The sequence below is a fragment of the Vidua chalybeata genome, chromosome 5, assembly GCF_026979565.1.
Source record: "Vidua chalybeata isolate OUT-0048 chromosome 5, bVidCha1 merged haplotype, whole genome shotgun sequence".
In the NCBI taxonomy this organism is placed as follows: Eukaryota; Metazoa; Chordata; class Aves; order Passeriformes; family Viduidae; genus Vidua; species Vidua chalybeata.
Genome location: NC_071534.1, coordinates 11,683,695 through 11,697,752, shown reverse-complemented (window position 1 = coordinate 11,697,752; position 14,058 = coordinate 11,683,695). Strand labels below are relative to the sequence as shown.

General features: G+C 35.6%; 1 protein-coding gene across 3 annotated transcripts; it reads left to right on the top strand.

Annotated features, from left to right (window-relative positions):
• The first annotated feature begins 50 nt into the window (after positions 1 to 50).
• On the top strand, positions 51 to 13,749 carry C5H12orf50 (chromosome 5 C12orf50 homolog). Of its 3 annotated transcripts, none has more exons than XM_053943061.1 (12): positions 51 to 813; positions 2,285 to 2,408; positions 4,458 to 4,634; positions 5,832 to 5,909; positions 6,008 to 6,121; positions 7,400 to 7,519; positions 8,749 to 8,856; positions 10,118 to 10,225; positions 10,450 to 10,647; positions 12,013 to 12,099; positions 12,658 to 12,749; positions 13,363 to 13,749. In XM_053943061.1, exons 1-12 carry the CDS (start codon positions 805 to 807, stop codon positions 13,420 to 13,422), a joined length of 1,275 nt encoding a protein of 424 aa, XP_053799036.1. In that variant the 5' UTR covers positions 51 to 804; the 3' UTR covers positions 13,423 to 13,749. The 3 variants fall into 3 exon arrangements, with proteins under 3 accessions (XP_053799036.1, XP_053799035.1, XP_053799034.1); XM_053943060.1 differs by having other exon boundaries at positions 52 to 813; positions 12,016 to 12,099; positions 13,360 to 13,749; XM_053943059.1 differs by having other exon boundaries at positions 53 to 813; positions 13,360 to 13,749.
• The last annotated feature ends 309 nt before the right edge of the window (positions 13,750 to 14,058 follow it).

Here is a 14,058-nt window from a genome sequence, read left to right as displayed (position 1 = left end):
GCCGCCGGGGGCGCTGCTGCTGCGCGGGGCGGAGCCGCCTCCCGTCTCACATCAGGCCCAGCGCCGCGGTGGCTCCGCTCGCCGGGCCCAACCCGACCCGACCCGACCCGGGGCAGCTGCGCTTTCTCCAACGCCGGCCCCTATAATAGCAGACTCCTATGGACTCCTGAGTCTATAGGTTATGCCAGGAACTTGATCCAGCGCCGGCTTCTCATGGGGTCACAGCCTCCTTTGGGTGCACCAACCTGCCCTGGCCTGGGGCCCTCCACAGGCTGCAGGTCCATCTCTGCTGCACCGTGGATCTTCACGGGCTGCAGGGGCACAGCTGCCTCGCCATGGCCTTCACCATGGGCTGCAGGAGACACTCTCTGCCCTGGCGTCTGGAGCACCTTTTCCCCCTTCTTCCATGACCTTGGTGGCCGAGAGTTCTTTCTCTCACACATATTCTCACTCCTCCATCTGACTGTTGTTGCCCAGCAAGCTGTGGTATCTGTGTGTTATCAGAGATTTGTTTTTAAGACCACAGTTGCATCAGCAAGAAATTGGGTATTATTTAAGCTTCGCTAAATTGATTTGTTCCATTTCACATTAAAAAAGCACCAGAATGGGCGACACTTTGAAATGATGTGATATTCTATATTTTACTCGGATGCAATAGAGAGAAAGGAAGGTGTTCAGCCTGGACAGGTCATGTAGCAGCATCTTGCGGATGTCCCAAGGTGGAAGAGCAGTTGGCAACTGTTAAAATGTAACATTCCATCCTGGCTAACAACTGCTCTCAGTTCAGTTCAACAGTTCAGCCTCATGGAGAAGGTACCACATGCTTCCTTCAACTATTTTTTATTTTAGCTACACTATCCACTGAGTTTTATGTCATCTGAAGGTTTGGCATTTGGAAGAAAACTGCTTTCAGGATAAGATGATTTGCCTGACTGCTGATAGCTTTAATTCAAAGAAGTACTTACATTCCACCTAGTAAAAATCCAGGGATGGTTCTAGGGGTTTTGGTTATTCCATCAATTTCTAAGGGTCAGGGAGTTAGGTGTTAATGCCTGGAAGATAGGCTTTGTGTCTCAGGGGGTGGCCCAATTGTACTGTCTACAATCCAAAAGTTTTTAGAGATAGCTGTTAATGTTTATGTTATGTTTAGACATAGCTGTTAATGTCTGGAACTGGGAGAAACCTGCTTCCAAATATTCCAATATTTTCAAGTATGGCCTTGTCTTCATTTAAAAAATTACTCAGAAACTCATTCAGAAATAACCCCCAACCTGGCATTTACAGTTCTCAGGTGGGATGCCATTCACATCCAGGATATAAGCCTGATTTTACATATTCAGGGTAAATCTCATGATTTGCCTCTTTGGAATTACAAGTTTATCATATGTTTGAGAAAGATACCTCAGGTTATAAGGATAAGTGAATTGTATCATCAGAGATGGTGCTAAAAACTGCGAACTCTGGTAAGACAGAGATGCAGAACAACAATTTTATGCATGACTGACAGAAGTGACTCATGTTGTGAAAGTACGATCTCTGCAATATTGTGCAGACTTTTTAGGTGGTGCCACATTGATCAATAGAGGGACAGCAGTAGTATGAGTATGAGTAAAGAAGCAATAATTTAAAAAATCCATGTAGACGGTCTGTTAGTCCCATTAGGTTTTTGTTTGTAATCTTTAAAAAAAACAGCTGAAGCTGAAAGATGGTGTGAACAGTGTAATAGCAGCAGTGCCAACATCAAATCCCAAATTTTTTTAGTTTTTGTTGGGAATCTTTCTGGGTTTTGTTTCTTACAACATGTTTTCCCATAGATTCATGCCCTTTAATAGTAAGGCAGTACAAGCACAAGATTTGCAATTGTACAGCACATTTCATTGAAGATTGATCTGATTTTTCCATTGTCCAGAAAAGTAAACTCAGCCATATGTCAGTTAAATGACTTAAAATTTTTTTTTTCCTTCCCACCGGCTCATGAAAAGTCTGCAGTAAATGAAGCAGACTGTCTTACCCCTATTCTAATCTAGAAACAATTTTACATCACCAAACACCATTGACTTAACTCAGTAACTTTAGAGCTATTTACAGTTTATGACAAAAGTCATAAAAGATAATTTGAAATGTTGTAAACTATAAGAATATAGTCCCACAAAATCTTGGTCATATGTTTATAGCAGTGTGAACTGTCATATATTCAATCCTATGTTCTCACAGCATGTACTAATTAATTTATTCCATTTTGATTGTTATATTTACAACACCTGAAAACTGTTTTCTCCTGCAGCAAAACTACAGCAAGTTCTCCTGTTTCTGGGAGACAGAGCCCGTAGGCTGTAGGAGGATAAGCTGTGACTTCTTTCACAGAAAACCCCGTAATATAAATGGACTTTATTTGCCACCTAGTAACAGTGAGTAAAAATATTTTCTCAACAATTTGTTCATTAGAGTAACGAAATAGACAAAAATGTCCTTCTAGTGCTTATATAAGAAAGCATAAGAAAGCATTGACTTAAGGTCAAGAAATGCACCATGATGAATCAATCAGGTATGATCTAGCCCAGCAAGTTTAAGGGAAAGAAAGGAATTTGAATAAGATTGCCGCATGAATTATTTTAGCTGTCATATTATGAATCTTCAAACCTATTAGTGATATAAAAGATGAAGTCAAATTTAGGTTGCTGAGATCCATGAAATAAAAATGTTGCTTAACTTGAATTTCTAATAGATTAAATCTCTCTAGTAGTTCAAATGGTTAGTATACAGGTAATAATGTAAGAGAAATCAAAAGTAGTGTGTGTGGTGGGAGTAGGAAGTTGATAGGGACACCAATATCTGTTGATAGAGCACAACATGTATGGACGAGATGCCCCTTGTAGAGATAACATCAGATTACAGAGCTGTTTGTGCAGATATATTTCCAGTTTGTTGTTTTGAATAAAAATTTAGGGCTTGAACATTGGTTAAATATTACTGAAGTACAGTAATAGTGTGTAAGGCAGCACTCTATTTGTGGAAACAAGTTGAGTTTTTTCCCTCATCCGTTTTTAAGAGGAGCTCTTGACTACCAGAAATTCTGGTAGACAGCTGGAACCTGGAACAGGGTAAAAGTCCAGGGCAAAGAACAAAGACAACTGTCAGAAGCAGGAGTGAGGAGAGCAAGTCACCATGAAACCTGATGTTCCTGAAATTACCCCAGGAAAATGTAGGCTGTCATATCTGGGCATGTGGAGCCTAACTAAGTGCACAGGATCAAGGCAAGACCTGGAGTGCTGTTTTTCCAAGTGCTCATACTGCCTTCAGCACAGCTCCCACTTACACAGCATGCTTTTGGCTGTGGTGCAAGTCAGAGACTGTACCTAAAAGACACTCTGGGCAAGGGTATCCTGTGCAAGAGCAATGTCCAACAATCACAGCTAGAAAACAGACCAATTACTTTTTACTGAAATATGTACAAGTTCAAAGCCTGTGTGTGCCACAATAGCATTGCAGATACTAAGGCTGCAATTTTTTTTTTGTTCTTATACTTAAAAATCTTGTTAAACTAATTTAAGTTTAATTTGGTTTATTCTACCTGTAGCTAAAAATACACTGAAAAAGGCTCCATCAAGTTAGTGTTGTATCTTACACATCTCTTACATGAGATACAACAAATCTAATTTGCAATCATGTTATGAGAAGAGGTTTAACATGATATACATGCTGCTCATAGGCAAGCAAGAAATGCACAAGAATAAAAACAACTGGAATAATAGAAAAATGCACACATGTTCTTTTAGACTGGAAAATATATCTTACTTCAGTATTTTTAATATAATGTGCAGAATACTGTGGTCTAAAATCAGTCAGCTTGAACAATACTTATAAACTCACCATCTTTCATATTTTTTCTTTTTAGTCCATTGTATTTCCTGGCTCCTGGAATGTGTTATCCCAGTACTAAAGCCATTTTCCTGAAAATATTATGTGTGGAGATAAATTCCTTAGGAAAATAATCTATTTTCTGATTTTTTTTCTGATTAAGTGTAAATTATTTTCATCTTCACATTCCTTCACAAAATCTACATTTTGTACCTAGTAATGAGAGTTGAGATTTAGTTGAATAGAAAAATGTTTTCAAATTTAAAATGAGCAATCCTGTGCTTAGCATTGCTAAATTGTTCAAAGTGGTTGCTGGATTGATACAGCATGTTTGCAACTTTTTAAAATAGTGCAGTGATGATAATGTTCCTCTTTTCAAAAGTCTGTATTCAGCAGTGCCTGTGTCCATTCAGAGGAGCTGGCACCTGTGTTTTTCGTACTTTCTGGAGTAGGAAGGTGCTCTCTTGCCAACCTCTGCACAAGATAATATCTAATCTTGATAATGTTTTCAGAAGTGTCCCTGCTACTGTCAACCTGGATGTGATACTTTAGTTTCTTTCTAAGAATTTCTAAAAGAAATTCAATGTTCTTGTCTACAGATGTCCTATTGAAACAGGATGTCCAAGGAGGCATTCTGCATCCAGCCCATCGCCAGGATTCACTCAGAAATCAAGACAATGTTTTAGTACCAATTCATCCTCCACTGATTATAAGCCTCAGTGATGAAGAGGATGATGAAGAGGAAGATGAAGAGGATGATGATGAGGAAGACAACTGTAAACAGTTTTTTTTTTTCTTTTATAAGCAAGTTGAATGGGTTTTGTCAGCTCTTGCAATGTACCTCACAACTGATTTGTTATAACCATGACATTTTTAGAAAAGAGTTGTTGAAAAGTTTTTTTGAAATAGTTTTCAGCTAATATTTAAAATGTTGGAACTGGTAGTCACTAGTTGTGAACAATGAAGTATTTTCTAATGCCTGCAATCCAATTCAAATGGCCATCAAAAACTCTTCAAAATTTTGGGATGAAATTACAAGTTTCGGAGATACTTTGTTTCTGGGAAGCACATTTTTGAACAAGAGCTATATGCACTCATCAGTGAAGGTGAAGTCACAAATTTTTTACAAAAGATAGTTGTGTGACTTTAACATAAGTAATTTTTTTCAGCTGATTTACCAAACTCTGTAGGCAGTCATTTTTTAGAGGCAGTTACTCTTAAATCTAGCAAAGAGAATTGATGCAAAACTCTCCGCTAGTTGAACTGAATGTTCTTACATATATATACATATGTTAATACAGTTAAACCATTGACTGTATCTCACTTAAAGATAAGAGACTCATAGGGATGGAACAAATGACACATTCCTGGAGAGTGAAAAGTGAAAGAATGACTACTTTCAGGCGTGCATTCAGCAAATTACTGTGCCACCCCAACCCACTTTTCACTTTCCCACTGCCCATCAGCTTGGCTGGTAGACCAGCCTGTTAGTGCTTCCTAACTTGGTTTCAGCCTAAGTATGCCACTTAACCAGTATAGAAAGTAGGGCTTTGCTAATCTTCATAGCTTTAACTGAGTGATCTGAGCACCCACTTCACCAGCTCTACCAACAGGCATTACAGGGTAGTAACTTTGGGCAGAGGTTTTGAGACAAGCACTCTCTGGTGACACCTTGATTCCAATTTCCTTGTGGATATAAATGAAAGATTATTTTGAAAATGAATATTGGAGATATTTTTGAATCCTTTTGAATTAACAAACATTTGCTTCTTAAACTGTGTTTTAACTGCAATCCCATTGCACTTGAAAATACCTAATATTAAGTAATAATTTTTCAGTCCAGAAGCACAGTTGCATTCAAAACCAAAAATAACCAATGACAAAAATTAAAGTCACTATCATATTTTATTATTAAGAATTATTGAAGGTCTTTGTGTAGTTATCTTCTAATCTTTTACAAATATTTCCTGCAGATGTTTCTAACTGGATGTCTAAGACTGTTATAGATATTGAAGAGGAAAGAGCAATAAGGGATATATGCTATAAATCTGGTAAATATGAAATCAATCATTCTTTCCTTAAAAGCAATGCTTCCAATACAGTAAACTTCAGGGCTTTTTTTTTTTTTTCCCTCTTGGGGAAAGTGTAGGAGAGTATTATGGGATTCAGAACCCTTACAAACACCAATCAACAAAAACTGTGTCTTCACCATGGCAAGATGAGTTATTACCCTTGGAAACTACTGAACAAAACTTGCAGAAAGGCAAGTATTTTGATTTCTTTGGATTGTATTTACAACTTCTCTAAAACGGCTGTAACAGGGAGAAAGTATTACATAGTTCTTACTTCCTTCCTGCTTTTTGAATTTAGTGAAAATAAAATATTGCAGAAACATATTTGTATTTGTCAGCAAATTACAAAAAAACTTCATTCTTTTTTGCCATATATATAGTCACACTTGTACTGATGACCTGCATCAATTGTGTATGGAAAAGGTAGAAATGGGCTATTAACCCAATCTTTTCTGATATACACAACATAGGTATTTCATGTAATTTTGTGATATACATTTTAACCATCCTAAGGTTAGGAATGTAGTTTAAATTTCTCATCTAGGCTCTCTGGTGAAAATGCGAGACAGGAACTCCAATGAATCTCCTTTTTATTGAATCACCAGGCAGTGCCAAAGGGTGAGATGAACCACTTTTTCAGAGGTGCTCCATGATCTCTGCTGGCTATCTTGGGTGTCTTGATGTCAAAATGTAGTGTTAAATCAAACTTTTCTATAACTAAATTTAGATTAAATACCTCCTTCAACTGTCTTGTAAAAGAGAAGAACAAAACCACTACTTTTTTTTTAATTCTGGACTATCCAACATAATTAATGTTGAAGGAATACAAATTTATAAACATTTACCCCAGTTCTTTTGGTTTTTCATTTACTATTCTATTCTAATTTCTAAATTTGAAATGTTTGTTATTAAAATAATTTTGATAAATTCTTTCTAACAAATACATAGATATATTAGGCTATAGATGAGAGACTCAGTGACAAATGCATGAACATACCTTTTAAGAAGTATCTTTATTTATCATTAAATACATTAAGAGAAAAAGATTGATATGTTTCTCTAAAACAGTTTTTCAGTTGAGTTCTCTGAGGCTTCAGGTACTATGATGACATGTATCCTGAAAATGCCATAAATTCAATTAGATAGGATTAATTAATATAATTAATGGGAATTATAGTAGTGAGAAGCTCATGAACAAGCAGGTAATTTATAGCTGGGTCTTTACTGTGGAGCCATAGTCTTCTTTAGTCTATGAATTACGATATTTTCTTACATAGCATGAAAGATTGACATCTGTTACACTAGACAGTATTCAAATAATTAATAAAAGAGAAAGAAGGTTATGAAATGAGAGGTTAAGAGAAATTGCAGTAAACTAATCAATGGTTCATAGGGGTGGGAGGAAGAGAATGTCAGTGCCATTACCTGTGCTTACATACAGCTAAACATGCTTTCTGTTGCCTTTCCAGGTGATGGTAACACAATTCCTACAAGATTTAATAATACAAGAAAAGAAAAGGAGAGTTCAGAAAGGAGGGTATCAATAGAGAGTACTCCCAGAACAGATCGTAAATCTTTTGACAATGGAGGTAATATACTGTAGTATCAGCTTCTCATTGCTGAATGTCATGTGGTAAATAAAATAACTAAATATGCATGCATTAAACTTCCTTATTTTGCATTTGAGTTATATGTTCTTTATGTTCTAGACACTCTTTCTCATGCTGAACCATTAATTATAACAATAAATCATTAACATTGTTTATGATTATATTCTATGCTTATTTTAGGATTGCACTGAAAAAAATACTTTATGCCGATTACAATTGATTTTGGGAAAGAAAGGGTTCTGTGGAGTTATGAAAAAGCAGGTGTAGAGATGCAGACAAATTGGTTAGAGCCTGGCGCTAGTCACACCAAGGACATGGGTTTGATCCCTGTATGGGCCATTCATTTAAGAGCTGGACTTGATGATCTTCATGAGTCCCTTCCAGCTCAGAATATTCTGTGATTGTGAGTCTGTGACTGTGAGTCTGAAGTCAAAATGCTTTCAAAAACTGTTATTTTTGTGAGACTATCCATATTTAAGATGAATGAGCTTTGTATTTTTCAGTTATCCTACAGAAAAATTGCAAAGCTGCAATCCTGCAACTTTTGTAACAGGATCTGATCCCTCTGCAGAAACTTGGTTCACCTTAATGAAGACACACTGCTTTGACCAATTGAGTTCAGTGTTGAATCATGTCATTAAAGTTGAAGAATGCCCCATTCTCCTTGAATTTGCTTAATACTTTGTAGTATTCAATCCCTTTTTTTCATAAAGATTTATTAATGATAAAAATAGTAATAACTGTAGTACTCTTTTTTTCTCCCTTAGTTTGTCAATGAAAAATAGTGCAATACCATGCTAGGGCTGCTGGCTCTAGCTTGCAGCAAAGTGTGTCTGCTAGCTCCAGAACTATTGTACAGTAGAAATTAATCTTACGTTCTACATCTTTTCCTGTGACCTTTATGTACAAAAGTATCTTTCTTTTTAGATATTCTTTATGTCTGTGTAAACAGTTACCACTGAGCCACAATTCAATAATTGAATCTCTGTTCAAAATAATATGTATTTAAAGCTTTTAACAGACTATTTAACAGCTCTGCTTAACAGACTGTTTTCTCTAATTTTTGTGGGCCTTATTAAATCAGCTATTTGGTTTCTACTCACTTCAGCTAAAAACATGCGATTTAAAAAACAGACTCTTTGCATTGTTCACCTTTCTCAGGGTGCTCTCAAGTATAGGTAGGTAACTGTGAGACTCCTTTCCTACAGGAGGTGGTGGTTTTGTGGTGCAGAGGAACACATTTGTTGATGGGAACAGATTTGAGGCACTCCCTCGGGAAAAAGAACCAATTACATCAAAGTATTCCAATGTGAAAGGTACTTCATTATTACATATTTGCAAATTTTTAGATTAGATTACTTTTGTTCCTCTGCAAGTGTGTTGAACATTATATATTTTGTGTAAAACCAATCCGAAGTGAAATTTCCATTAACAGTGGAAATTTCCATTAACGTTCTTTCACTGCAAGATGATGGCAGTTGTTGTATGTTATGACTTAATTCTGCTTCTTTCAGCCAGTTTTCATCTTCTGATAGATTCAATTATGAGTCCCTGAGTTACTAACGTCTTTGATGCTCACATTACATCATGGGGAATGCTATGCACTTTCCACTTCAGACAAGTGAAACAGATTTGATGCTAGGTAGTATCTCACAGAACAGACGACTTCATAAAAACAGTAAAAATATAATTAAGGAAAGAGCATAACACTTGTGATAGAGTATATTTATCAAAAAATAGTCACATGCAGCAAATTAAAATACCTACACTAAAATACCTTAATGATAAGTTTCATCCTTTTCACAGGAGAGTTCCAGAATATATTTGTCAATTTACAAAATGTTATCAGGAGTAGACTGTTATCCAGTTATTTCTTTGCAGTTTTAAAATAAAAGGGAGAAAAAGGACAGATTTTAGTCTTTAAACTATCCCATAAACTGAAGCAGAAATAGAGCATTTCGACTGCATTTTGGCCTGAAATGAGAGGAACGAAAAGTGTTTATTTATGTTAGCAGGAAAAAAGGGTGAACAAATCCCCATCTTCCCAAATAGCAGGGCCAGGAGAAGAGTACTGTGGTTACTTTAAAATGCAACTTTCCCTGTGAAGTTCAGTTTGTGGTTTGAAGTGGGCTTACCTATGCAACCAGTGCTGTTGCAAATTTATCTCCTTCATTTGTAGTATTTTGTTATATTCTTCCACTGCACATGTTCAGGGTGCATCCAGATGCTACAGGCAGAAGTCATTCGCAGTACAGCCAGGCATCCTTTGAAGTGCATGGATTGGTCTCCATGGGCTCAGCCATGGGTGTTGTAGAGAAAGGATGATCTGATTTTTGTATTTAGAGTTAATTTTTGAGTTGGTCTTCAAGATTTCTTCTGCTAGAGGAAATACAGACACTTTTGCTTTCCTTCTGGGGAATGACACTTTTAGAATAATTAACGTGTGAGACCATGTTCTACCCAAAGGGACCTATTTATGAATTAGGAGATTATAAAATAAAAATACCACAGTATTTTTGGCTGTGAACATTTTTTGTGCTTTCTAAAAAGTGAATACATGTTATTTTAATCCCTCAGAAACAAACTACACTGAACTAGTAAAGAACCACCACTTTAAGGAAGTAAAGGAAAATAAAAGGATTTCTGAGAAACGAAGAAATTCAGCTAATGCAGGAACTGGCAAAGGTATTTTGAAAAAATAATCATCTTATTAATTTCTATTTACTAAACTGTGAGATGATTTAGCACTATCTAATAAATTTCTGTTCTTACTGTCAAATATGGACAGCCCTACTTGAATTGGTCTATCTACAAAGAACACTTTTTAAATCTTGTTTGGTCTCCAGTTGCATGCACTATGTGAAATTTTGAATAATAGGACAACCTTTTTGGTTGTATTTTCATTTTAGGAATTCACACTCCAGACCCCAAAGTAAAATCAAGTTATCAACAAAGGGGTCAAAGTAAGGAGGATGAAACTGCTTCTTCCAGTCCATATGGGAGAGACACTGGAAGATACACTCATTTAAATTCTCCGGAACCTCGACGGTCAGCGTATGTAGTCTACCGGACTGTCCCTCAAAAACCGAAATTCAGTGGATCTACAGGTGGGTTCCTGTGTGCACAGAATTCTTAAAATGCCTGTCTATATTGAGCTGCACTCAATTGGGTCCCTTCAGCTCAATAATAAGTTATTTATGCTTAAATACAGGCATGAGTAAATTTATAAAGCTTTACAGTTTGTCAGACAGAATAATCATTAACAATGTTTGAGCCATCTTTACAGCAGGAATTCATGGATGCAATGAAGTAGTTATGTGCACAAATATAGTGATCCCCACTTTTTACAGCATGTCTTATGTACTCATTCTTTTGAAATGTTTAATAAACCTTGAAAACTCCACCTTTAAGCTCTTATTTCATTCTAACTACTTATAGTACAAGTATGTTTTGCAGTAGAATTTCAGTTGTGTCTTGAGAAATATTTCTTGTTCAACCTTATTTTTCCCAGTACGAAAAATATGCTGCTTGCTTTGCAGTATATATTTCCATAACTGGGATTTCATTGGAGTTTTCATGATTATGAATTTGTGTTTATTTTCATTATTCAGGATTTTTTTGTCTTGAATAAACAAGGGTTTGTATCTTATTCACACTTCTGTTATCAATTTAAATGCAGTGTAAATCTTTGTGTTTAACATTAGTATTATTTTTTTCACATTAATTATGTTGGACATCTATTCTTTCTGCTGCTCATAAAGGATGGTACTTTCCTTCAACTTACTCTACTGTCTTCTTGATGGTACATGCTATATCATTACTTTGACCAGAAACCTACAGGTGGGATTCTGAGTCTTGCATCTTTCTTTCTGGCAATCTGCTTCAGATTTACTACACCATTTGCTTTATTTTTATCCTGCTAATATATTTAGCCTCATCCAATCTAGTACATCATTTGGGCTTTATTTGAATTTTCAGTTTCTGTGTTCATGGTTTCTCTGGATAATTTGTTTTTTTCATTTGTCATTTTGTCAACAGATTTAGTGTTAAATAATTTAAATAATCAGAAATCAAAAAAGTGATTTCATCTTGCCAGTTTCAGTCATCTCTCTCAAGCTGGGTTCATTCTCCCTTTTGAGATGCCTTCCTGTCTTAATTTCTAACAAGAGGGACCTCCTTCAGACAGAGTAATGCCTATTTTAAGGTGAATAAAGTAAAGAGAAACAAATTCCAACATTGGTGCTTTGTCTTGAGGACAAATAGTTATGTCTTTTTTCTTTTTTCTTTGAATGTTTGCTTTCATTAAATGTGGACAAGGTGGTATAGAGATTATAGAGAGAACATTCTTTATGTGAAGAATGAATTTTATTAAATTTTCAGGTTAATAAAGGATAGAATATTTTTGAAAAAGTGTGAATCAGCATTTATGTTGTAAGAACAATCATTAACATCTTTGCTGCCTTTCTTTCCAGCAGTACCTGAGTCCTACGGTCAGAAAGGCTCCAAACAAAAGAATCAGCCTGACACCAATCGATTTTGGACACAAACAGAAAACTATGGTAACATTTACACATTGTGTATAAACTGAAAATTGCAAGATTATTACAAAATTAGTAATTTTAATTAATAACATTAAGATGGAATTAAAAGAAGAATATTAATAATATTAATTTTTAATCAATTTTTTAAGAAAATAGTTTGTGGTTAGGCAACATATTCTGAGGCACAATCAACTGTCTAGCAAAAAAACCATAATATAGCCTTACATATAGGGCTTTCACAAGGAGGGATAAAACAGAAGCTATTGATGTCTTTAGGAAGGTCTTCTGCCCAGGAATATTCCCTTCATTAATACCAAGGATGTTCGTAGCAGAATCTCCTCTTTTCGAATATCATATGAGCCTCATGGAAATGCTACAATATTGCAAACTATCTTTAAAGTTCCAGAGAGAGTCTGCCTTTAAAACTAGCTTGTATTTCAGAGGTGATGTCTGACTCATCTGATACATTCATTGAAACTTCAGCTAATGCAGTGTTTAATTCACATATCAGACTAAGAGACTCTTTCCTAAAATTGTGGCTGAAGTTAGGAAACAATGTGTATGTTTTTCCTACAGGCAAATATACTTCAGGATCTTCTAATTCACCAGCTTGGAGGAAAAGAAATCCACAAGCAAAACCATTCTCTAAATTTAAAACAACCACTCAGGTAACTGATAGAAATGGTTACAATTTAGCCTTTTTAGGAGAACTGGCATGTCTCTGCCCACCTAGAAAATGTAAAAGTGCTTGTAAAACTTCCTCATTCAAAACCTGCAAGATTCTGATCAATGTTGAAATGCTGATCAATGCTGAAAGAGTAGTTAATGGTTTTATTTGTTTTCAGTCATGTACCTTTGCCTGAATAACTAGCCTGTGATTTCTGGTTTTTTTTTAACGATAGTGCTTACATGAAAGAAAAGTGTGTACTCTAAAGTAAAGTGCTACAAAAGGCAAGCTTTGGATTCTAGCACCAGACAAACACAGTAGAGACCATATAAATTTGATCTGTTTCTTTGCTGGATTGTTCATGAAGCTTCAGCAATGGCTGAACAATAACCAGCTGAGGTCTGAAGCCATGAAAGGACTCAGGCTACAAAATGTTTACAAGATACCCTAAAGACCATTCATACATTTTACAGCTGCCTTGAAAGCTGAGATTAGAACCTCTATCTCGTGTTTCATGTTGAAATTTTACTTCTTAGAAATGTTTCTGATGGAGCACGTAGTTTTACTCTAAGAAATTATGCACAGAATTTTGTGTATATCTGTTTTGACAGCAGAGTAAAGAAGACATGGAAATGAATAAAAAAGGAGAAAAAGAAACATCTAAAAGGAAATAAGGCAATTATCAACTGGAATATCCAAAGATGAAGAAACTGCAAATTCCAAAAAGAAGGTGCAGGAAGGAAGCACACTATAGTGTTTCAAAACTGGTTAAAAATTCTTAAAAGTATGCTCTGCATGGTGACATATAAAGATCTATATCCACTATGTTTAATCTACTATAAAATTTTGGCAGTTGAAGTTATTTTTACAGACTACGGCTCCACACCATAGACTGATAGTTCATAGAGAAAAAAAAAATCCCTAAGCAGAGTCTTCTCCTATTCTATTTGATAGATGTTTTAAGGCATAATTCCTAATATGAATAAATGCTATTAGTTATACTTAGCAGTTTCAGAGGACTTTTAATGTAAACAGCAATAGTGTAATGCATTCTAGAATGTGGTTTGTTGGTACAAAAGCCAGATTCCTACATGGTTTAGCTGTTTTGCCAGATGTTTGGGGACTCTGAGTTTGATCTTGAGATTTTGCAATTTTAGCAGAGCAGCAGTTCACAGCTGTGTTATGAACTAAATGAAATTCACAAGAAAACTCAGAATTAACTGAGATATGTATTTAAATGTGTTTCAAACTAAAATATGAAGAGTTGTGTAAAGACTGAGAGAATGACTGATAAGGATACTTTAATATTG

Bases quoted from the DNA above. Each gene is read 5' to 3' on its own strand.
- C5H12orf50 (XM_053943059.1), top strand. The intron at 2,409-4,457 runs GTGAGTAAAAAT...TCTTGTCTACAG, and splicing joins TTATTTGCCACCTAGTAACA to ATGTCCTATTGAAACAGGAT. The intron at 7,520-8,748 runs GTAATATACTGT...CCTTTCCTACAG, and splicing joins TAAATCTTTTGACAATGGAG to GAGGTGGTGGTTTTGTGGTG.